The sequence below is a fragment of the Caenorhabditis briggsae genome (assembly GCF_000004555.2).
Source record: "Caenorhabditis briggsae complete genome, chrX, whole genome shotgun sequence".
NCBI lineage: Eukaryota > Metazoa > Nematoda > Chromadorea > Rhabditida > Rhabditidae > Caenorhabditis > Caenorhabditis briggsae.
Genome location: NC_013491.2, coordinates 6,881,293 through 6,903,472, shown reverse-complemented (window position 1 = coordinate 6,903,472; position 22,180 = coordinate 6,881,293). Strand labels below are relative to the sequence as shown.

General features: G+C 37.0%; 4 protein-coding genes and 1 non-coding gene across 5 annotated transcripts; 3 read left to right on the top strand and 2 right to left on the bottom strand.

Moving 5' to 3' along the window:
• Nucleotides 1–5,486: 5,486 nt before the first annotated feature.
• On the top strand, nt 5,487–9,064 carry CBG27595 (the record flags this gene model as incomplete). Its single annotated transcript, XM_045239324.1, has 8 exons — nt 5,487–5,538; nt 5,583–5,739; nt 5,992–6,402; nt 6,450–6,518; nt 7,427–7,930; nt 8,483–8,560; nt 8,783–8,899; nt 8,947–9,064. The coding sequence occupies 8 exons, from the start codon at nt 5,487–5,489 to the stop codon at nt 9,062–9,064; spliced, it is 1,506 nt and encodes a 501-aa protein (XP_045099954.1).
• Nucleotides 9,065–12,814: 3,750 nt separating this feature from the next.
• Nucleotides 12,815–13,294, top strand: CBG27594 (the record flags this gene model as incomplete). The annotated part of the gene is made up of 4 exons (XM_045239323.1): nt 12,815–12,913; nt 12,959–13,025; nt 13,070–13,183; nt 13,230–13,294. The coding sequence occupies 4 exons, from the start codon at nt 12,815–12,817 to the stop codon at nt 13,292–13,294; spliced, it is 345 nt and encodes a 114-aa protein (XP_045099953.1).
• Nucleotides 13,295–13,452: 158 nt separating this feature from the next.
• CBG17217 lies at nt 13,453–15,100 on the bottom strand (the record flags this gene model as incomplete). Its single annotated transcript, XM_045239322.1, has 8 exons — nt 13,453–13,632; nt 13,717–13,793; nt 13,893–14,071; nt 14,115–14,600; nt 14,651–14,743; nt 14,794–14,874; nt 14,920–15,018; nt 15,078–15,100. The coding sequence occupies 8 exons, from the start codon at nt 15,098–15,100 to the stop codon at nt 13,453–13,455; spliced, it is 1,218 nt and encodes a 405-aa protein (XP_045096128.1).
• A 1,584-nt stretch (nt 15,101–16,684) lies between these two features.
• CBG17218 lies at nt 16,685–18,671 on the bottom strand (the record flags this gene model as incomplete). The annotated part of the gene is made up of 5 exons (XM_002644174.1): nt 16,685–16,830; nt 16,876–16,975; nt 18,198–18,295; nt 18,343–18,447; nt 18,515–18,671. 5 exons carry the CDS (start codon nt 18,669–18,671, stop codon nt 16,685–16,687), a joined length of 606 nt encoding a protein of 201 aa, XP_002644220.1.
• CBG28297 lies at nt 17,385–17,456 on the top strand. The gene has a single exon. It is a non-coding gene (tRNA).
• Nucleotides 18,672–22,180: the final 3,509 nt, after the last annotated feature.

Sequence of the window (22,180 nt, the reverse complement as noted above, 5' to 3'; positions counted from 1 at the left end):
CTCTCTCTCTTTAATCGCTAGTCGTCTGTTGTACTTTGCCAGGCGACATATACATATTTTGTTTGGCATTTACATATTTATGCACTTTCAGAAAGAAATTGTTGAATCATTTGTTTTCTGGAAAAGACAAAAAACCAATTGTGTTTTTCATCCACTCCCTTGGCACTCCCTAGTGTATGTGTCTTCTGCCCTTGCCGTTGTAAATGAATTTTGTTCTTTCGATTAGTGTAAAGCGACTAGGAATTTCCTATCCATTCTTCCTGGTTCTTTACCAATGAGTCTCCTTTCGATTTTTGTACTTCAAACTATTTTTCAAAATAGAAATATTTCATTTTTATCATTATCCAGACAGATTATAACTAATATCGCCTATTTGAATAGAGGATCATTGCAGAAAAGAAAGATGAGCCGCCTGTTTTTCTTCTTTTTTTTTCAAAAAAAATGGAGTTGGACTCAGTTACTTGAATTGATATTTTTCATCTTCATTCACTTCATCCATCTTCTCTTTTTTGAATATTTGATCGTTTTGCTTTTTTTTGTATACTGTATTTCTACCGTAAACACTAATAGAATGACCCTCATGACTTCAAACTTTGAGCCAATTTATCTCGATCCCTATGCAAGGTATCGAAAACGTGTCAACTAATATAATGTTTGTGATATTAAAATAAACATTTTATTAGTTGACAACTTTCCAATATTTGTAACAGGAACCAAGATAATTTGTCTCAAAGTACGCTGCTCGGTTGGGATCATATTAGAGGATCAAAGGAGGGGGGACTGGTTGGCACTTCATTAGGGGGATTACTGTAGTTTTGAAATAGAAAACGGCTGAATTGATGAATATCTTGCTGTATGTAGACTATGACTATGGCTATGGAAAATACAAGAGTTATGGAGTACTATCGTTTTTCAAAGGGGTCTGTAGTTTTCAAGGAGGGGAGGAAAGAAATGTTTCAGTTTTTTTGGGTTACAGTATACATTTTGACGTGATGGTGTACAGTGATTGGTGTTAGTGTGCAGTGATTGGTGCAACGCGTTTCTTTTGTGGTGCTTTTGGGAATCTCATCTTTTGGCAACCTCAACTAACGCTACCGTAGTCCATTCCTTGAGGGGCGCATATGAAGGCAAATAAATTCGAGGGTACAAAAATTTTGAGGTTATAGGAATGCGATTTAATAGTACAAAATTCTGAATTTGGGATTACAAAATATTAGAAAAAATCTATTTTTTTTTCACCCCTGAGTTGTGGATTTTGTACCCCTAAATCACTTTTTCCTTGTACCACCGAATAGTTGTACCCTCCAAATTGTGTGTCCTATATGAACGGGATTTCGACAAAATTGTCTTCTTCGCGTCTGCAAAATGACTGGGATTACAACGGTTAGGATTTGAGTAGTTTGGGTCATTGTTTTTCTCCTCGGATTACGGTAAACGAGCACTTTTAAAAATTCGCATCAGCTATCGAAACAACGTTTTTAAGTTTTCAATTAGACAAAACCCAAAATTTGATAATATTAGAATTTGGTGATTCAAAAACATTTCTAATAAATGGTATCATTTTCTGATTACGAATTTCGTTAAAATTGGTGACGTCGTTGTTAAAATCTATTGAATAAACTATTTTGAAAAGCTACAGTAATCTCAGAGCATGATTCAGTGTCAAACGATATTTCTCCTTTCCCTTCTTCAATTGGTGAAATCAGAGATTTCAATTAGTATCACAATTTGGAATTTCTAAAGAATTGCATAATTTGCGTATCATTGTCTTTTGGGAACAGTTTTCCTCATTATCACACGCCTGCTGAAATTAACTGGTTTGATGATCTACAGTAATCTTATGACAAACTACATGGCTGAATGAAAACCTGACATTTTGCTTCTGAATAATTCCTCCTCCGATCTCAATCTCACCCCTAAATTTCCCTCCATCCGATTAAGATGAATTTCGGGCTCGTGACCGTGAATGGCTCCTCCTTCTGTCGAAAGCCATTATTTTCCTCCCTCCTTCTTATTCCAAATGTCGTCTTTCGCTGTTGCTCGTGTCTTCCTCCACCGAGCCGTCTGGGCGAGAGTGCACCTATGGTGATTCGGTCCTTTTCTGCGTCTCGTGATCTCTCATCAACGACACCCCGTGTTTGAGTTTGCACGGACACACTCAACTACCGAACACCTACCCGCTCGTCTCGTCTCTCTCACCCCACATTGCTTATTGGCGCCGTCTATCTCTATTTGAATTTTTTGGAGACTGAGAGAGAGTGTCCAGAGAAAGAGAGAAGCGCAATCGCCCCATTCCACCCTACCAGTTGTTTAAAAAGCGGTTGATAACTTTGTATCAGGTTTTTGAACGGCTTTTGGTCTTTTCCCCTAAGACTCGACCGTATTCTATGTATTATTTTACTCTACGCGGATATTACAAACAGTTTTTCAAGATGGCCAATAAAAAAAATCAAAGAAATCCAAAAAAGGAAAATCGAGGTAAGGAAAACGGGGAAAGGGGGAATCAAAACTGGGGGCGTCGTCGTATGAACATAGTTTCTCAAGTAGGAGAAAAACACTAACCGAAATTCCCAAAAATATATCTTCTTGGGATCTGTAATAGTTTTCTGCCACATTATCTTGTTTCGATGCAAATAGGCTCCTGATCTTCCACTTCTACCAACCCATCCATCAGCACATCTCCTTCATTTCTCTTTCCTTTGTGGAGTTTTTTACGAAATTCATTTGCATATCTTTCCTCGATCTGGCTCTTCGTCATCCATCCGCCGCTTTATCTCTGTGTTCCTGTCTCTCTGTACAGTTATGCTTTGTGACACGCGTTGCGTGTTGCGTCGCGGTTGGTGCCGTCTGGTGACTCTGCCAACACATCTTCGGCAGAATGGGATGGGTGATCATGATTGCTCATAGGTGCCTCCAAGGCGAAAACTTTAGAGGGTCAACACGAAAGGCGCATTTTAATTCGTTGGGGGATAGAAAGGGGATTGAATAATGAGTTGGGGTGATAAAGGGTTGAACTCGGGCGGTGAATATCAAAAGGGCATAATGGAATTAGGGACAATGATGATAAAATATGGGAATCTAATGAGCTGTCGGCTTGAAATTCATGGTCAGAAAATTGAGGGATTTGGCTTTTGGACGGATATTGGCCTGGTCTTGATAGGAATTTGCCCACAAACGCGGGACATGGTCTGATTTTGGCCAGAATTTCAGTTTTTCGTTACCATAAGGTCGGAGTCGTGTCAGTAGTTGTCTTAACCAGAATCTGACAAGTTTTTTAGTTGCATGGCAGCACTGTAGTATGAAAATGGGTGGACTCTGTAAATGGCGATTTCGGGATTTCAAAGCATTTTTCAAGATTTTCTCGGGTGCAGATCACATTGTTCATACGCTGGCCATTTACTGGACATCATTAGCTAAACATCCAGCATTTGTTTTTTAGAATGTGGTTACAGAAGCTGACTGTATGAATTTAGGACCTAGGGGACAGCTGTCCACGGGATTAAGCCACGAATTTCAACAAGTTGCTCTAGAAGCTCGACAAACCTTCGAAATTATTTTAGTATATTATCAGGACGTATCTGATAGTGAGCATACTGTAGCGTGGAAGACATTGATTTAATCTCAATTGAAACTTTTTTGGACTTTCTTAGAATACCGTAAACACTCCGTTCACCATCTTTTGCACTTTGAGCTTAATTATTTCAATTTCTGAAGAAGAAAGTAAAAATCTGTCAACTACCAAAATGTTTGTCAAATTAGCACCAATATTTTATTAGTGTACTTATTTCTGATATCTTTTATAAAATCTGAGATAATTGAGCTCAAAGCGCAAGTATAAGGTTGCCTTCTACACTGCTGGACATAATTATAAGTTCACTTTGAATTTCGAGTTTTCTCGAAAACTGTGAATATAAACTGAACAGCATATGAACGCAATAAATACTATTTTGAAGTGGAAAAGTGGCAAATAAAATATGCAAAAAGATTCATTTTGATAGGTCCACTTCAAGTAAAAAAAACCAGTCAAAAATCTACGTTTCTAACCTCAGAAGGTACTTCATATCTCTTCGGAATGATTGTTTCGAAAAGAGACGTCAACTACAAAAACATAAACTCGGACTTTATCAATGTGTTCAGAAACTTTAAAATAGGTGGGACTGTTTCTAAACAAAAATTGAGAGCTCGGAAATAGGTCATGTTTTACAAAAAAATTGCAGTTTCCCAAGGTGCATTGTTTGTCTATACCGGAATGCTTAAACAATCTCGCTAGTTTATATGTCAATTCGAGAACCAGCAGGTGTGATTACAGTAAAAAAATCTAGATTACGTGTCTCCTTTTTTACAAAACAACTCCTTAAACATGCCTACCCATAAGCCAATTTTAAGCTTGGAATTTATGTGGTCCGACACTTTGCGTGATTCCATGAACACAAATACAGATTTTCATGATTTTATGTATGTTTCTGAATAAACACGAGTGTATTTTTCTTCTAATTAGCTCAGTAAAGTTTCTACTGAGCAAGGTACAGTATCACTCGGAACATAGCGATAAAAATGAGCTGAAATGCGGGTTTTTTCTCCGGTTGGTGAAAAAATCACAATGTTTTCAACAGTTAAATGAGGAATGCATTTAAGAATAATACTAAAAAACTCAAAAAATTAGAGTCCTCGTAATTTTCAGAACATTTATTAACGAAAAACTTCATTTTCAGTATAAGCTGGCCAAAAACGGATGAGGCATAATTATGAGTATAGATACAACCAAGTTTCTTATGCTACTAGGACTAAATGAAGTTATATTTGTTATAATTTGTAGTTTCCTCACTGTGCAAAACCTATATTCCGAGTTATGCTCGATCGTTTCAAGTGAACTTATAATTATGTCCCTATTTTTCGGGTCACTTTTCCGATTTTTTTGAAATTTCCAAAATCAAGAAACGATAGTGGTATCGAATGGTATTAATTAATTGACATTTCAAAATAGTATTTATTGCGTTCATATGATGTTCAGTTTATATTCACAGTTTTCGAGAAACTCGAAAAAAAGAAAGTGAACTTATAATTATGTCCAGCAGTGTATAAAAGTATTTATAATCTCTGTATCCTTCCTCGTTAAGTATTTCCCCTCATCCCGTTGCTAAAAGTTCTCCATCCTCTTTCAGTTTCTCTTTTTTCCCAAAAATTCAAAAATTTCAATCTTGGCTACTCATTTTCTTGCAAAACCCGCCATGAGAAAAAACTAGCCCTACCGAGCTCATTTCTTCATTTTTAGAGTTCCTGAGGAAATTGACTTTTTGAGAAGTCATTTTTTTGGGGGTTCGGTTTCTTTCTCTTCATTGTTCATTTATTTTCTAGAGAGGCTGCTCATGAGGATTGAAATTTCATCTCAATTTTAAGTTATAATTTTCCGTCTTACAGTTTATCGAATTAAAAAAATTGGTTTTCTCATTTAAGAATCTGACAACTGAAATCGAACTTGGAAAAAAATGGCGAATCCACCTGGAAGAACGCAGAACCCTCATGTCTATTCCCCAATAGGTATAACGTATCCGTGAAAAATGAGTCTTATGAAAATATTCTAGAGCTTGGAATCAAGTTGTTTGCTTCTCGATGTTGTGTACTTTTCGATTCTTATATCCCATTACTCAGAGGAGATGAGAAAGAACTCGTCAAAGCTTTGTATACTTTGGAAGGTTCCTATGAGGAAATTGTCGACATGGAGAAAAAGCTGATCGAAAAGTAATTAAAGTCACTAGCTTCCATTGTAAATTTGCAAGTTTTAAGACATCTTGGTCGAGGAATCCGTGAGCATGGGGTTAGCAAAGAACCAGTTATGTCATCTGAACCAATTGATGGGTATGGGATTTGGAAGGTCGCGGGCCATATTGTCTACTTGCCCAAGGGGTATAAAATTGTCAAGGATGACGATGGTGAAGATGAAAAGTAGCTATATTACAAAACCTAGATTATTTTGAACAAACTTTCTTTCAGGAAGAATCCTCCACCAGAGCAGCATGAGTCAGCATCCATTTTATCCGGAACTCCACCCGAGACTCCACCAGGAACGCCAACAGAGGAGGCTCCTGCTCAGCCACACGTTAATCCTTATCACCAGCTACTCCGAGATACGTTCGAAAACTTCAAAGATGGATTTAGGAAGAAAGCAAGAGAAGAACAAATTAGCGAGGAGTATGTGAACACATTTAACAAAGCTTTGGATGTCTATTTGGAAGAATTCTTGAAATTCAGTGAACGTTTATACATGGAAGGAGTCTCTCAAACTCCTGGTCTAAGATATGCGCCAGCATCTGTTTTCCATACAGCTATCGAAACTTTCAATGCTCTCACACGTTTGTCTCCCGAGGAGAGAGCTGCGCGTTTGGACAACACAGTTGTTCCAGTGTAAGATTTTATGACTTCTGTTGAAAATCTTTACTTTTTCTTTACAGTATAAACGACCGATTGGTAGCATACAACGAGGCAACAGCTCCAAACTTTCCGCCGAATCCGTACAATCAGTGAGTTTGCAGAAGAATTTGGTAGAAAAAAAAACTGCGCCGCTTCCGATAGCAAAGAAAGTTCAAATTTCTTCATTATTAAGCTTCATCTAAATAATTAACAAAAAAACTTCAAAACCTAGCGAGCTGAAATTTTTTAGAAATTTTCAGTTATTTTAAGATTAGCCTACCTTGGCACTTCTGAAAGTTTCAGAATCCACTGGTCCAGTTTCTGCCGAGTTTTTAAACTTTATGTACCTGAAAATGTTTTTTCAGTGCAAATACAGCGGTTTTCTCCTTGATTTTCAACTCTTAGGACGTTTCAGAACATGATTTTGCTGCATGTCTTTTTTGCAATTTTTGGAATACGTATAAAACTTCATTTAACTCTGTGTAAAAATGTAACGTTTGAAATGTCCGTGAAGTTGTGCAAATCGCCTTTAAACGTTACTCTTTTTCTCTAGATAGGCTATTTTTAATCTATCATGGAATTTTCATCAAAATCTGGGTTTTGTGAGTGTTGAGGTTTCCTTGTGAGGTGGAAAGAATTCTCACAATTTGGATAGCAAAGAAAATTCGAATTCTCAATTTGCATTTATAAAAAATTACGGTTCTCGCTTTATTCTAACGGTATGTTCCTCATCTAAAAAGCATACTTGCAACGGACCGGGTTTTTTCCCAGAATTTTCAAATCCCGGGTATTCAGTAATTTTTCGTCTTTCCGAAAAGTTGTCTGGGTTAGTTGAGATTTTCTGTCAATTGATAAGCGCGCCAAAAATTAACTAGTGTCGTAAAAAAAGTTTCGCAAAAAATTTCTGAAATTTCAATTCTTGCAATTTTCAATTCTTGAAATTTCAATCTAGAAAACCCAGGCTTTGTGCTAATCCGGCCTGATTTTACAAGTATGCCAAATGTTCCGGTATTTTCAGCATGTACGTTTGCTATGGAACAACAAGTGATCTCAGCCTTCCATGTCATGAAGTCGTCGACACAAATTTGATGTGGCAAAGTCATCAACTCTCCGAACTCAACATTTCACTTCCTCCGAATCCAAACACAGCTCCATCATACCCTAACTATCAGATGCGAATGCATGACAGTCTCATAAAAATGGGACACGAGCTAGGGATCGATCAGAACTTGATTGTACTATTCTATGAAAAACTCATTTTTGCTATTCAAACATTGGAGAGAAAAGCTAAACCAATGAACAAAATGACGAGGGATGATATTGACTTGATGGGGATCAAGCATTTGTCATTGATGGAAACTCACAGTTATGTAAAATTCGGACGACTAGCCAATCAGAACAGTCAACCAACTGGTCCCAGTACCGAATTTGCGTTGGAACAAAAACCAATTGTGCCAAGTACGGTTCAAAGCAACTTCACATCACGCAGGAGGCGGCGCACCCATCTTCCATCGACGCAGAGGTGAAACAAAGTTTTAAAAATAATAGGAATCGCAATAAATTATTCTGGATATTACGTTTCACATTTAGGCGTTTGATTTTTAGTCAACGAGTTTTTGAGATTCGTTCGAAATAAGCTTATCAAGTTCAGAAGTTGAACAGTTTTCATGGGGTTATTCAGCGAGAAGTAGATCAGCAAACAGCTGGATTTTCATGCAGAGGAAAAAAACCAGCGAATTCGCTGGGGTCGATTGTCTCAGCGAGACCAAGTAGGAAACTCCATGCGCCTCTAATTTCTAATCTCGCAAAAACTTTTTGTTGTCGTGTAGTTAAACGAGAACAAGAAATAGCCTGAAAAAATCCAACAATCGCCCCCCCCCCCAATCGCTGGTTCTCTGCATAAGGAAAAAACAGCTCTTTGATGATTCGCTTCTCACTGAATAGAATCCATTAAAATTTTCCAGCTTTCCAGAAACATTAAAAAGTTATATAATTATTGATACTATTAGAAAGCTGTGACCACAGACCTGATATCATCTCTTTAATTGCAACTCTGTATTTTTTTAATTTTCAGTAATTTGGTGCCCCCAACTGATATCCAGCCCTTCACAATGCCTGATACCAAAGACCCCGAGTGGAGTCAGCGCTTTGCGTAAGTTTATCAATTGCCAGATACATTTTGCGTAGAGAACCCCCATGAGGGGTTGAACTCATGACAGGCAGCTCAGTGGTACAGCGCCGCTACCGGCTGAACTACGGGGGCGCGAAGGGGCCTGACGACCGATGGTCTACATAAGCGATTTCATCCCCCGAACTGTCCCCCGAAAGTTTTGCTGTCTCGCCTCCTTTAAAGAAAAATTGTTTTTTTTTTCAGTGCTGACTGGGTCCGTCGCTTCGTTCAGAAGCAATATTGCGAGGAACTTGGATTGGAAAATATCTCGTTGCCATTTGCGAAGGCTATATGTTTGGCAGGAATAACCCAAAATGATTAGTGAGTTGAAACGTGGAGATATACAAATATGTAGATAAATATTGTAGCAATCAAAAAGTTCATGAATGGCTCAACAGAGCAGACAAGAAAGAAGGCGATGAATGGGATGTCGAGATCAAGTGGACAGCCAGACAGCCACCTTCTTCGGAGAACGACAAGAATTAAAATATTCAACAATAACTTTATGACCCTGAAGCAAAACTTCTAAAAACTCTAATCAGCTGATTTCTCTATTTTTCCTAACCCCACAAATACCCAAAAAAAGTCTCAAAACTCTCACCGCATTTTCTTTTATAGATGCATACCCGAACCGTCAACTTTGAGCTCAATTGTCTCCGTTCCTGGGAAAAGTATCAAAAAATTGTCACCTAAAATTTTTATCAAATATCGCCATTACCGTAAAAACTCTTTTAGATAGCCACCCCTAATTGAATGCCAGCCCTTAATATAGTGCCACCCCAGAGCACCTCCGAACAATAGAGTGTCAGCCCTTAATATAATGCCACTGCGGATTAGATGTCACTGTGGTGAAAGTTGAAGAGAAACACAAAAAACCATTTACTAGGTTTCTAGCCTTTTTCAAGTTCAAAAGAGATACTGTATTTGTCAAAAAGGTTTCAGGATAATATCAGACTCCGAAAATCTCTAAAAAGGAAGTAGAAAAATCAAGAAAACTTCTGAAGTCATTTTATGAATTTTTAGAATTGAAGATCGAGTCCTTTTGTGGTGAGCTTCAGTAGAAATTAGCTCCGAACAATAAAGTGCCAGCCTCTAATTGAATGCTACCCCCTAATACAGTGCCACCCCAGACCACCCCCGAACAATTGAGCTCAAAGTTGTCGGTTTCGAGAAGGTTCTGTCAAAGGAAGTACGGTTTTTCTATTCCATACACTTTCTCACTTCCCTTTCCAACGATTCAACCAAAACTCTAGAAAAATTACTCAGATATCTGAGGCCGTATGCAAGAAAGTGGAAAACAGACGGAAAACAGTTTTCCGGAAAACAAATTAACGGAGAATGACGATTTCGGTATGCAAGAAAATTTTCGTTTTCTGGAAAACCATTTTCCAGGCGTTTTCTTTTCCGAAATCGTTTTCCGACCTCGGAGGTGGGAAAATGGAGAGGAAAACGATTTTCCGGAACAGAAAAAAGGGTTAATATCGGCGAATTTCTCGAAATCTCGTTGTTTTTTTGAAGCAGATGTATGAAACAAAACATTTTTAGAAAAAAATTTTATTTTAGTGTCTTGAGAGCGAATTTTTCGAAATTTTTTAAATGGCTTAGTTGGCTGCATCAGTCTGAAAAAATAATATAAATTTCAAAGGAAACATATTTAAATATGTGTTTATTAGGGCAATGTAAAGTTTGATCAATTTCTCCTATAGTGAACTATAACTCATGACTTATGTAACTTTTTGAGGAGTCATTTTCCAGCTCACGGTTTTATTGTATTTCCCTTTTCACTCTGAAACTATCGTCTGCCGAGTTGAATGATGAAATATCATTTCCTACTAGCTCCAAAAATTATAAATTAACCCCTATTTTACAATTTTCACTCAATTATGATGAAGACAGGGTAAGATTTAGATAGAAAAATAGCGGAATCTTCTGAAAACGTTCCACTCAAAAGAAATTTCACCAATAATCATAATTGCCACTTTTATCAGTCTTCCGAACATTGTATTATGTATTGATAGGTTTAACTTGGTGAAAACTCGAAATTATCAATTTTCGGGCTAACAATATCACTGACGTATATCCCGACACCGGAAATACGCCAACATTTTCCGGAAAATACAGGCTGGAAAACGATCGTTTACCGGAAAATGTTTTCCATTTCGTTTTCCGCTTCTTGCATACGGAAAACGGCAGTTTCCGGAAAACGCGTTTTCCACGGAAAACGTTTTCCAAAGAAAACGGTTTTCTGGGAAATCCTTCTTGCATACGGCCTCTGTTCTGCAAAAAATCTTGTTTCAGAATGATTGTCTTGAATCGAAACTTCTGAAAATATCAGTTTTCAGAAAAAATTGATTTTTCACTATCATTTTCCTAACGCCCCATTCTACCACATCATCGAAAAAAACGTATCTATTCCCTTATGTTGAAAAAAAGTTCAAAAAAAGCCACTTTCCCTTTTTCCATTCCCTTGTTTTCGAGCCATATTTCTTTTCACCAAACCTCAGTTTTATTACTCTCCCATTTTCTGAATCCGTACTCTCTTGAACTTGGGTCCCTCAGATTTCTCTTATTACCCACTCCGTAATATTCTGAATGGCAATTTTACTACTCTCAAAACCGATTTTATTATCAACCTTCTTCAGGAACAGGGCTCACTTTTCTCTGTTCTTGTCTTTGTGAATGCCACCACCCACTCAGATTTCTTGTTTTGTCATCTGGATTTTAAATTATCGAATTTTCATGTTCCAAACTCACAAAACTCTGAGCTCCATGCCCACTTTGTTTGCTTCACATGTAACTTTGAAATGTCCCATTGCTGTCATTAAGTGATCCCATGATTTCCTTGAACTTCTAGCAATCACTTCACTTTGAAAGTTTTCCCCTGTCCAATTGAAATTGCTGTTCAGCATTTTTCTGGTCGCCCCTATCCACACAAATGTCGCATTCCTGTTTTAAAGTATTTTGTATCATGAATCATATTATTTGGAAGAAAATTTACAAAACATTCAGCTCTTTTCTAATTTAATGGTCCCAATTATTTTTTTGTAAATGTTTAAAAACGAATGATCTTGAAGAAAAGGGACCCACAACAAAGAGGAACTTAAGAAAGAATAGGGAGCCGGCAGCCAAGATGATGTGTAATATAAAAACAATTTTATCTAAAATTTCTTGAAAAATTGAATATTGGATCTTACATCAACTACACTTAATGACTGTGTGCTCTCATTGTTTCAAACTGTAAATTTTGAACTATTTCTTCAGCGTTGCCTTCAATTTCCCGGAATCCCCACACTGGAATAAACCCAAATATTCTTGGAAATTTAAGGCCTATTGATTTAAGTGAATTACCAATCAGAAAAAATCAAAAGTTCATGGGAAATGCCGTCATGGGTTCTGGAAACTTGAGGCTACTTTTTTCAAAGAAAAATCTCCCTTCAGATTCTCCTCAACACTAATAAATCATGTCCGCTAAATTTGAAGTCTCTGTAGTCAATGTCGGTCGTGTTGCTGGGTGCCGATCTTGCGGTTGCTCAGCGCTACTTTTTCGATTTTATTTTTTGGCATTTTTGTTTGAAGACGCAGATGTATAACTCCCAGTTTTTGTTTCGAGACTTTGAAATGTATAGTTCAAAACTTCCAATTTTCCTTCTAGTAGCTCCCAATCCGATATTTACACTTTGAGCTCAATTATCTCAATTTCTTTGAGAAATATAAAAGTTTTCTAACAATTAAAATGTTTATAATTTTATGGCCAAAACTACTATATTTGCTCTGATAAAAACTTATTCTATACGTGTACTTCGAGCTCAAATATCATACCTCGATTTCTTCGAAAGATATCAAAAATACGTCAACTAATAAATTATTAATCACAATATCATAAATATTTCATTCTTTCATAGGTTTTTGATATCTCTCGCAAGACCAGAGACAATTAAGATCAAAGTGCATGTTGGGCTTTTATTACAGAGGATACGGTATAACAGTTGACAGGTTTTTTGAACATTGACAGGGAGTGAATTTAATTCAAAGGAGAAATTTTGGTTTAAAGGTGAAAATCACATTCACGAAATGACCAATCTGATATAGGTGTCTCTTTCAGTTAAGCTTCATAACTATCTGAGATTCATCATTTTTCGAAAAGTCTTGTGATATTAGTGGATAAGCCCTCCGGTTCACTATTGACCCTTTCGATAATTTTCCATAAACTAATTTTCAGCCTCAATATTCTAAAAAATGTCTAGCCAAAAAACTCCAACTGGCTCCGAGCTGAATGAAGTTGAGCAAAAGAAGGTAACGAAGAAAATGATTAGTAATTTTATTCTTGCTCCATATGTGGAAAATGAAAGATTTAATGAAATAAGAAAAAATAATATTCAGGAGAAAAATTTACTGTCGTCAGGAACACCAACTCCAAAAGCTGGTGAAAATGGATTTGAGCTCAATGGTAACTACTCCTTAACTGTTCATAACTATAAAAGAAATTTTCAGAGTCCGGAACCAGATTCTCATTCTCCAAGGAGGCCAGCACACAGAATCCATTTCCAGACGGTCTCCCACATGCAGACATCAATGGGGCTATCAGGTCTTTTGATCTAGAAGAAAGTGAATAATCACTTAAACTTTGAAAAAAAAGAATATAATTTTCCAGACGACGCGATTGAGTTGAAGGACGCACCAAAGACTGCCAGCTGGAGAGCAAAAGATGGGGATTAATCAATTGTCTGATTTTTTCCAACTTTTTTGAGAACCGCGGGTTATTTGTTCTTAATTTATTTTCTAAATATTTTATTTGTCAACAGTATTTGAAAAGTGGGAATGAAAATTTGGGGAAAAACTCGTACAAACAAAAAAAAAACACGAACATAAGCAAATTAAGCCAGAATTCCAATTGGTTCATCTTCAATACCACACGCGTTAATACCACGAGCAAAGTAGATATATCCGTTCTCAACTCCCCAAGTGTTTCCCCAACTGTTCTTGACAATCCAGTACTTTTCACCTTTCTCGCTAGTTCCATAACCGGTGATGAGAAGAGCGTGCAGTCCGATCACCTAGAAAATGACAATTACTGATAAAAGAAGTAATATGATAAGGTGATATGGGGAGACAATGGAGGAGGAAGAAGTACAACTTACCTCGTTCTTGCAGGCGTACTCGCTCGGGGTGAAGACTCCACCTTTGTAGGCTCTCATTGGTTGGATAACGGACATTCCTGAAATTTGGAAAATTAGAAAAAGAAAAAGGTTGAAACTTAAAGTGAATGTTTATAAACTTTCTGATTGTTTCCCTGTGAATAGTTTTCCATTCTTACCAATGTTAACTGGTCCAAAGTTGACAAGCCAGTTGATCATGGAGTCCTCATCGTGATGAAGGAAATATGCTGCCTTGATTTTCGTGGTGTTGTAGTGACCATCAACCGAGCATGTGTTTTGACGGTGAGCAACGTATGGTAGGTCAACAGCATATGCCAATCCTTGACGGTGAATGTATCTGAAAACGATCTTTGTAAACCATCACCTTTACCTATCTTCACCTGAATGCTTTGTCCTCGTCTCCTCCATCGCACGCGTTATCATCCAAATCGCAATCGAGCAGTGTTTGCTCCGACAAGTTTCGCTTCTCACCGTGTGCGATAGCGTACGCGGCCTCGACGGTGGCGGTGGACGCGAAAGCCCAACAACTTCCACACTGTCCTTGTGCTTTTACAGGGGTCACAACGTTTCTGTCCCTCCAGTCGAAGAAGTCTGGAAGTGGTCCGTTGCGTTCTCCCTTCATGGCTGCCAACGATTCAGGGATCGGTTTGATGAACTCGGCGTCCTTGTGGAGTCTTTGATAAAAAGATTTTGGAAGCAGGGTCTTGGTGAACTCCTCGTCGGTCCAGTCGGAAAGATCGTTGTGACCATAGACAGCGCTTCCATGCTCCTTCTGTTTATTCCAGTTGGCAACATTCTCGTCGGTGGTGTAGTAAGCATTCAATCGTTTCAAAGATTCCTTGCTTGTTGAATAGCTCTTGTTGTATCTGTGCGTCACAGTTGAGTAAGATCTTGGAAGAAAAATTCTCAAACTCACTTTTCAGTATAGGCAATATACTCATGGGCAATAGTCTGAATTCCTCTCTCGTTGTGTGGGACTTGTCGCTCTTTTAGTCTGTTGTATGTGTAGCTAAAAAATTAAGTTTTTGGCTTAAAGAGACTTGCAGAATAAGAACTCACTATGTTTGAAGAACAGCCAAAAGGAGAATACTGGTAATCATCAAATAGACAACTGCTCTTAGAGCTCGTCTTCTAGCATTCCTTAAAAAATCAAAAAATCAAAAGATCACAAAAATATTTTCTCACAACTCATAGTTCCATTCATCTCTCTTTGATTGGTGCTCCCCAGCCAATGGATGATGCTCCACCCGACTGAGTGGCGCCGAGGCCTTTTCATCCTCCTGTCTGAAAATATAATCAATTTTTCAATCCTAAAAATCAAAAATCTATTAATTAGAACTCACTTGAACATTGAAATTGCGACCATCTCACAAGCGAGTGTGCAGGGCAAACTGACTGCTCGCTTATCTCCAGCGATTTTTAGGCAAATTTGTTATCATCACAACTGTGGAGTTGATAAAATAGGTCATGAAATCGAGAGACGAAATTATCAGAGTCCGCCTGTCGACTCGCTCAAAAACTCGAGACAGTTTTTGTTTTTAGAAGTTTCTGGTATCTTTTAGATGCATCATGTGATAGTAGAATTTGATAACTCTGAACGGTGGCTGAATAAGAGCAATTGATTGATTTTGATTAAAAATTGACTAATGTAAAATTTGAAAAATAATTAATTGTGTCATTTCATCTGTGAACAATTTTTTGATATCTGATATATAAACCGAAATAATTAAGTTCAAAATTCACGTATCTGATAGGCTTTTATAAAAAATGCTGCCAAAAAGTTTTATTTTTGCAAAATCTGAAATATTATCAAAAATGGTCACATAATCACCGACATCGTAATATGACTCGAATCCCGAAAAAATTGAAAAACGATAAACCACACTTGTAACAGGCCGGGCCCGTCATTTCACAAGTTTTAAAAATTTCAAAAAACACATAAGGGGTGACCCTTATGTGATTTTTTTTCGATGAAAACTTTTGTTTCGAGATTTTTCGATTTTTTCGATCAAACAGACAAACAATTCAAAAAACGAAAAAAAATGGAGAAAATTATATTAAGTGCTCAAAATTTGGCTCAAAAATACAGGAGTTTTGATACTGTTCCTGAGGTCAGTATTTTTGCTCTCAAAACGCCTATTTCACATTTTCACTTTATTCGCCTTCAACCAACTTCATCACCACTTGCCAGTTTTTTTTAGTTTCAGTTTCGACATCTCCATCATTTTTCGCGCTGAAATTTCAAGTTTGAGACATCCGATGATTCTGAGGTTTTGTAGTTCTCACAGTTTGAATTTTCTAAAATTCTGAAGCTTTCATATTCTGATACTCTAATTTTGAAAATCTGATAACCGGAAATTTATGAAATTCTAATGTTTGAAAAATATCAAAATACAAAACACCATTTCTCTTTATTAGGTTCAAAATTCGAACTGAATATCAGAACGTAAACGTTGCTTGAAACGATAATAATAAATATCAGGGAACGCGGAAATGAAACGGGAGGAGAGAGTGGAATAACACGTAAAATTGGTTGGGTGGTGCACTTTGTGCAGAATACGATTAGTGCAGAAAAAAGTTCAATGATACAGATAAAGAGGTGTGAATGGTTGGGTTAAAAAACAGAAATTTTGCAATAACAATCTTGCAAACATTTTCTTTATTTTTGTATTGTTGCTTGGATAAACCCGGGCCGGTGGAACTAAAGTTGGTTGTTGATTTGGGTGTTTAGTAGAGAGTTAAGTGTATTTTAAAGTTAGATTGAGATATCTAAAGCTAAGCAGCCAGAAAAGAAACAGTCACGCGGAAGGAATTCTAATACTTGGAAGTTATTTTCAGCGGGGACAAATAAGGAAGATTGTAAAAAATGCGTATTGGCAACCCGATGGAATGAGTTTTCTTTTTGGGAGAAAGGGAGTCATGATAAATGACAGTTTCTCATTAAATATGTTCAGTTTGCATAGATTGGTTGAGTGTTCTGTTTGAAGGAGTGGTCTTCTTCGGCGAACACTTGTTTGACAGTTGCTCGTTTATCGTTTGACTTTGGAATTTTTGAGTCGTCGTTCGTTTTGTTTTCCTTGATTTTTGAATGGGATTCTGTAAAAGGATGATATTAAATGTTTCTAACCACTTGATAATTACCATGGATTTCGTTCAAAAAATCAATGCTTGGGCGGTCCGGAGTGGTGACTTGCTTCTTGATTGGGACCATATTTTCGATATCATTGAAGTCGAGATATTCCTAGAAAATTCCGATAGAACTTGGAAATTAAAGTTTTTGTATTTTTACGTCTTGTTTAAAAATTACTCAAAATTCAGTTATCCTTATACCGTGGACGTTATAATTGACTGATCCCTCTTCTTTTTAGTTCTAGCAAATTTATCTCGATTCATGTGGAAGGTAGAGGAAAGTGATCAACTGGTGAAATATTTTTAATATTAAAAAAAAACATTTTATCAGTTGATTACTTTTCGATATTTTTGTCAGGAAGCGAGGTAAATTGGCTTAATGTAAAGTTGAAGATTTTGGGGGCATTCTGGGAATTAGAGTGATCACGGTGACACTACATTTCCCAAGCGTAAACGCATTTATTTCTCTGTATCTTTTTCCCCTCGCTTGAATACAACCACTAGCGCCCTTTGCGCCATGCGGGGGTATAGCTCAGTGGTAGAGCGCTCCCTTAGCATGGGAGAGGGCTGGGGTTCAATTCCCCATACCTCCAGAATTCTTTTTTACTTTTCTGTGATTTTTTTTGCGTTCTTTTTTCATAATGAAGGTTTCCGAGGTTTTGAAGTTCCTGCTGGATCCAAAATTTCGAAAAGCAAATTTATTAAAAATGTCAATTTGCCGTGAAACAGATGAACTCACATTCAGGAACACAAGGTTTTAGACGTTCGAGATTTCAAGAATTTTAAATTACCGTATTTCCTTAAAAAGAAGTCCACCGAAACCGTCAAATTTGAGCTCAAGTATCTTGATTCCTGTAAAAGGTATCAAAAATTGGTTGACCGATGAAAGAAAAGTTTGATTAAATATGATAAACAATTCATCAGTTGACTAATTTTTGATATCTTTCACAGGAATTGAGATAATTGAGTCTAGGTCAAATGTTCGGGTGGGTTTGTATTTTAAAAAAATACTGTAGATAGATCCTGATACTGACAACTCCCAGATTCCACGAGATCCTAATTTTTAACCTAATTTTTTTAAATTCTAAAACATTTTCAGTTCTAAATTCTATAAAATGTGGACTACATGAATATCAAATAGAGCTGTAGCGAATCCTATGAATCTCAGACTCATTAAACTTCAACTAGCTTGATTATTCAATTGCTCATTTTCAAAGCATTTAAATCCTCAATTTGGAGCATTATAAATTTTCTAATTTTCAAGCTTTAGCAATCACCTGATTCGCGATTATCTCTTTCACATAAACACACTTATCTTACGGTAACATTCTTACCTTGTGACGTGGAAGTGGAGAGTTCTCGAAATCAAAGTAGACCGATTTATGAGAGAATGCGGTGGAGAACCGTTTCTTTGAGTCGAACATTTGAGATACTGTAACATGGCTTTGTAATTTCTTTCGCTACTAGAGTTTTACAAACGTTTTCTCGTGGTCAATGTGTCTGCAATACTGGTGCCACGTGTCTCCGGACTGGCTGTATTGATAGTGTAGATTGGGTTGGGGATCTTGGGTCTGATTCCAATTGCTGAATTTTAACTTTATGACTTTTTTGAAATCAAACGTTTAAGTTCAAAATTTAAAATCAAACTTACTACTCTCCGCTCTCGTTGGAAGTCGTCTATTCGGCTCGGCAGGCGATGGTGGTTGTTTCTTGTCTTTCGACCGGATACAGAAAAATAAGATGAGAATCATGAGGACAGCGAGGATGCCGGCGATCACCGCCAACATGACGACGACCCACGTCGGCATTCGAAACTGAAAAAGATTTTGTTAGATAAACTTGTCTTATAGGAATTGATCTTTGTGGAGATGAATAACTAGGGAGGTGTCATACTTGAAATAAATATTATACCAACAAGGAAGTATAGGAAACATGATACTGATTTTTTGAGAGGGGTACGAGGAACCAAAATTTTATATATGATAAGAAGCAATGGAAAAAAAACAGCTGGTAAAGTTCAAGCGAGTCGTAAAGTTTGTGAAAGGGGAGGGAGGAAGATGAAAATCTAAAATTTTTTTAAATTTTAATAAAGATTTGTCATGAAAGATACGACTAGAACAAAAAAACATCTGGCCTCACGAGATAATTCAGTCATTATTTGGCCGATAGTGGGAATCACCAATTTGGGGGACATGCAAAACAAAGTAGTAAGTATGATTAGACTGACCAGTTTTGAAAATAATTGAAATTGAAAACATGTTATCTTATTAGCGGATCAGGTGTTTTTGGGAGGTCGGGGCAATTTTAGATTTTCAAAACGTTCCACAATGGATAAATTCAGAAAATCATTCTAAAAAATCATATTTTGACGACTTCGGTCGAAAAAAAAACATCTTTGAACCCCTGAAAAAATTGTATAGAATTTTTCAAAGTGTCTGAAAGTTTTAGGGCGCACTGAACAAAATTAGAGCTTGATTTTTATAAGAGACCACTTTTTTGAAAATCCAAAAAAACAAGATAATCGGTTCAAAGTAGCGCAACGTCCATTTTAGTGTCAATTTTGCCATTTTTGAAACAAAATAATATTTTTGAAAACTAATAGAAAATTTAAGCTTTTCCGAGTCAAAAATAATTTGAGAATATCGTATTTCCTCTAATACAACCTTTCCCAAAACATCACCTTTGAGCTCAACTATGTATCTCAATTTCTTTGATAGGTACCAAAAAATTGTCAACTGATAAATAATTAATCATAACATCATAAACAGTTTATCAGTTGACAATTTTTTGATATTTCCCACATAAATTAAGATTTCTAAGCTTGAAGTGGACGGTTTGGGTGGGCTTCTATCAGAGGAAATACAGTAGCTCTTCAGGATTCTAACGTTGACTAAATTTCACTGAAAAGTCTGGTATTGTATTTATAAAGCACTAAAACTTTTGCGAACCCTTTTCAGCAGTTTTACACATTTCCAAAACTGCTAAGTCCACCTCCATCAGTAGATAAAAAACCAATAAAACTGTACATCTAATTTCTATTGTGAACGCGATGAACCTAGAAAACTACAAAAAGTTACTTTAGGCTTTCGAGAAGTTGTTCATTTTGGAAATCGTACCATAAAGTTAATGATCATTAGGTGATAGAAAAACAGCAAAAAAGTGAAGACTGGTAATTAGAACACACATACAGAGACAATAACAAAAATAGTGAAATGGTGGTAGAAGAAGAAGTGGAAGAATGAATGATATACATACTAGGAGAAAATGGAGAATAAGTCATAAATAAAACTCTCGATTGCCTAAATCACTATCACAGAAATTTCGGAGGGGGAGATGGAAGAAGCGAATGGACGACACGAGATAGGTTTTCATTCGTTTTCGCCTTCTCAGTATTGTGTAAATCATGGATCTCAAAAGGAAAAACCGCCAATACATTGTAAATACGACCGACGAAGTAAATAGAACAACCCTGCATGTAATTTTGCACTCGGTGAAATGATCCAAGTATTGGATAGACAGGAAGGAATGGACTAACTTGTCAATCAATCAAATGGACTGAACCCTTCTTACGACTTTCTTTTCCCCCTGGCGAAAAAGTTTTGAAATGACGCCCTGGTAATTAAATACTGAAATCGAATCAGTGTTGCAATTATATCTCCGAAATGATATGTGAGAGGGGAGGGGGCAGAATTTTCCAGAAGAGAAAAGTTAATGGAAAGTTGAATGACAGCCGATGATGGCAGATTTTACTTTTCTCCTTTAAAATGAGAAATTGATACACATCATTTGGGCTTTTACGCGCCACCAACTAACCGCACACGCGTCAAACACCATGTGAAAACCTTCAATTTTTCGGAAGGAGCGAGAGCCGTCATTTTCCGGAACAGGGAAATTGTTTCGTTTATGATAAGAAGTCGAATAAAATCGCCTTGCGGTGGTCTCTCGGGGTGTCTCTGTGTGCTCAATTCTCTTCTTTCTCCCTCTCTTGGCACCTTCTCCGGGCAAAAAAGCCGGAAATTACAATGCGAAAGCCGATCGCTGCGGGGCCCCGCCCGGTGGCTCCAATCTTGATCAAAAATGAATAGAGAACAAAACAATCAAAACATTTGGAGAAGAGATTCTCGCCCTGGGATCATGGGAAAGAGCGGTGGTCAAGTGACGATATCAAAAGAACGGGAGATAGAGCACCGACACTTATCATCTACCAGGGGTACTCTTGTTGACCGAAAATTTGGAGGAGATTGATAGGAGGGTGGACAGTGGGTATTTAGTATCAGACTCGGAGTAAAGTAACTGAGTGTAGAGAGTAAACATCGTTGCTAACCATGAAAGCTCCGAGATAGCCATTCTATACTTACGTTTTGAGCTCAATTATCTCAATTTCAATAAAAGATAGCGGAAAAGTGTCAACTAATACAATGTAGGAGATGTTAATAAGAATATTTTTTTCATTTGACAGATTTTTGTTAGCTCTTACAGAAATTGAGATAACCGAGATCAAAGTGCAAGAACAGGGTGGCCTTCTATTAGAGAGTTTGCGGTATTTTTTTTTTGTGAAAATGAACCTTGAATGTTTTAAATCAGGTTTTGTAACACGTAACTGAAATATTTCAGATTTACTGATGAAAATAGAGGTTGAATTTTAGAGCTCACAATTTTTGCGCTAATTTAATCAAATGAGATGAAACGCGCTAAACCAACCAGGTACCAAAACTTTATGAAGTAGCATAGATTTTTTAGACGTAACACTTTCGAGCGGTCTAGCTCATTTGGATGAACTCGTACAATAAAGTTGTTAACTACAAAATTGAAGCTCTATTTTCGATTAGTAAGCCGCTGTTAAAGACTGAAACAAAGTCAAATTTATGAATAATTTCAAATTTCGAAATCAGCATAATTGAAGAACGGCGTCCGAAACAGTGTACAGGCAAACAAAAATCCTATTTGGATTATCTGAGTTCGAAAAATCTCAATAGCTGATGACTAAACTGAATAGTTCTCATCTGAAATAACTAACTTGTGATTCAACCAATTAACTAGGGCGGTTACCAAGTGCCTCCATTGTTCCATTCCAAATGAAAAAAAAACGGTCGAATTCAGAAATAAACAATTTTCGAGAACACAACCCAAAATTTGTCATTCCGCCTTGACCACCTCCAACTGCATACTAAACTTTTATGGCACACGTTCAAACTAACCAAATTGGACGGTTTTGCATGTTTTATAAACCGCCAACTTTGAGAATCATGTAGATCGAGAAAAGTGAAAAAGTAAATGGCAGTGAGCGGAAGAGAGGGGACTAACGCGTTTCAAGTCG